This window comes from Bombus vosnesenskii, unplaced genomic scaffold (assembly GCF_011952255.1).
Source record: "Bombus vosnesenskii isolate JDL3184/JDL3185 unplaced genomic scaffold, Bvos_JDL3184-5_v1.1 scf7180000015784, whole genome shotgun sequence".
NCBI classification, from domain to species: domain Eukaryota; kingdom Metazoa; phylum Arthropoda; class Insecta; order Hymenoptera; family Apidae; genus Bombus; species Bombus vosnesenskii.
This window is the reverse complement of record NW_022884150.1, coordinates 1-2454: the sequence shown is the minus strand read 5'-3', so window position 1 is coordinate 2454 and position 2454 is coordinate 1. Positions and strand designations below refer to the sequence as shown.

At 63.8% G+C, this 2454-nt stretch overlaps 1 protein-coding gene across 1 annotated transcript; it reads right to left on the bottom strand.

The window, feature by feature from the left end:
• Positions 1 to 600: 600 nt before the first annotated feature.
• LOC117241387 lies at positions 601 to 1185 on the bottom strand. Its single transcript, XM_033507323.1, has one exon. It carries the CDS (start codon positions 1183 to 1185, stop codon positions 601 to 603), a length of 585 nt encoding a protein of 194 aa, XP_033363214.1.
• Positions 1186 to 2454: the final 1269 nt, after the last annotated feature.

Below are 2454 nucleotides of genomic sequence, written 5' to 3'. Positions count from 1 at the left end.
CAGTATGTAGAGGTGATCGGATAGCGTTTCCACCCCCTCGGCCACCCTCCAATCGTGGATTCGTCTGAGTAGCTCCGGGGTGGCCCACGTGATGTCCACTACCGAGGATCCTCTCCACGCCACGCAGGTGCTCGCCGAGCCCCTGTTTGCCAGCAGGAGCCCCAGACCCGCTGCCCAATCGGTGAGCATCCTTCCTCGAGAGTTGGTCCTGGGATTTCCCCATTGCGTCGAGTGGGCGTTGAAGTACCCGAGGACGAGTACTTGGCGGGGGAGGCATCTTCCGATGCACTCGCCTACTCGATCCAGGAAGTCCCCGTACGCGGCCAGGTCGATGTTTGGGGAGACGTATACCGCCACCACCGCTGCTCCCTGCCACTCGACCGCGACGAAGCCGCTGCCACTGTCCAGCAGGACGCCCGGGGCTGCCGTCCACGTTATCCCTGCGGATCCGTCCAGGTCCCCGACCCAGTTGGGCGAGTCGGGAATGCGATGTGGTTCGGCCACCGCCGCCAGGGCGACCTCGTTCTCCCGGATGGTCTGAAGGAGCAGATCTTGCGCCCTTCTCGACCTACCGAGGTTGCATTGCAGGAGGCGCTTGAATTATGTGGTCACCTCCATGGCCTCCTCCCGGCCGTCCGCCGCTGTTGGTTCGGCGGCGCTTCCTGGTGTCCCTTCCGCGCCTGCTGCTGCTGCTGCTGCTGGTGGTTGGCGGATCGGTCGCTTTCTCTTGACTTTCGGTGGGGTGCATGCCTCTCCGCCCATCCTGTGGTTCGCGGGCGCCCCGAGCGACTTGCACAGGGGGCACTTGGGAGTGGAGGCGGGACAGTCTCTGGCGCGGTGTCCGTTTCCGCCGCACCTGTAGCATAGGTGCCCTCGGTCTTCGCTGGATACGCAGGTGGCGCGTACGTGTCCCAGTTCCAGGCACCTGAAGCACTGCAACGGCCGCTTCGGGATGGCCCTTATCCTCGCGGTTGACCAGCCGGTAGCTATCTTCTCTGCCTGGGCCAGCTTGCGGGCTCCTGCTGCCGGACACTTGATCCATGCCGTCCCGAGGCCGCCTCTGGTGGCGCCGATCTCGCCCACCTGTACCTCCGCGCTGCCGCATCCTGCCGCCGAGGCCAGTGCTTCCTGCAGCTCCTCCCTCTTGACCGAGATGTCTATCCCGGTCACTCGTAGCTCCGCCATCCTGGTTGGAGTGGCGATTCTCACCGGCGTCGGGTCCAGCGCCTCGGCCAGACGCGTCGCCAGTAGCGTCGCCTTTCCTCTGTCCTTGTCTCCAGGGACTTTGATTATGATGGCCCCGTCATCGCCTTTTTCATTTCTAGACGTTCCATTCCGAGCTCCGAAAGCGGGGTCCTTGTTCTGGCCGCTTCCAGGACGTCGGCGTACGACATCCTCGCTCCCTCGTTCAGCGTCAGGGTCACCGCGGATGTTCGCGGTGCGCGAGGGGGCGTGGCCACCTTGGGTGTCTTCAGTGGTCCTTTCTGCGTTGCGGGGGCACTCTGTTTCGGTGCGCCTGCCGTCCTGCCAGGCTGGGGCTGCTGCTGCCGTGCCCGCGTCGGTGGTGGCGCGGTCGGTCCTCTTCTTGCCGCCTCTCCTTCGGCGGCGACGGTTGTCCTTGTCCCGTTCGCCTTCCTCCTTCTCCTTCTTTTCTTTTTTGTTTCCGCCAGTTCCCAGCCCCCATCCTCCTGTTCCCTTGGGGGCGACGTCGGTTGGGCGGCGCGGGGATCGACGGAGTGGTCCTTGCTCGGTCGTGCTTCGGGGGGGGGTGTTGCCATCGCGTATCCCCGAATGGTTCCTCTATGGTCCTAAGAATGGAGGATCCCAGTTCTCGGACTACTCTTTCTAGGGCGTCTAGGCGTGTCCTGTCGTTTCCATCTTCTCGTGGAGGACGGTCGTATTCGGGCGTCGCGTTGGCGCATCGCGGGCATTCGTGGACTCGAGCAGCCAGTCTCCTTAGTTCCTGGCGGAGGGCTGCGTTCTCCTTTTCCAGCACGGACAGCCTCGTGTCTACGTCGTCGGTGTCTCGCGCTGGTCTCGTCCTCCTCGAGGATTCCGTGTTCCAGACGGCGGTGATGTAACTCGCCGCGTTCTTCAGGGATCTAATGTAGGTCCCCTTGAGGTTTGAGGACGTCGTCGCGACGTGCATTATTTCGGACACGTGCATCGTCAGGCCCGCGCTGATGTCTGCCGGGGAGCTCGTCCTCATCTCCGCCTCTAATTCTTCGGACACCTCCGGGGTTGTGGCTGCTATTCTCCTCTTCTTCCCCCTGGATGCCGCCGAAGCCGAGCGCGAGGTGATGGAGGCGGTCGGATCCTCGTCGTCGGACCTCGCTCGCGCCCGTGATCCTCCTGCCATTGGTGATGTGCCATCGTCCAGCCTCGCTGGTGTGAGAAAGACGCCCTCCGGCCTGTCCGCGGCTCTTAGCGAGCGTCTTGTCACCCTCCTCGGAG

Excerpts from the sequence above, each read along its gene's own strand:
- LOC117241387 (XM_033507323.1), bottom strand. The coding sequence starts at position 1,185 with ATGGCGGAGCTACGAGTGACCGGGATAGACATCTCGGTCAAGAGGGAG.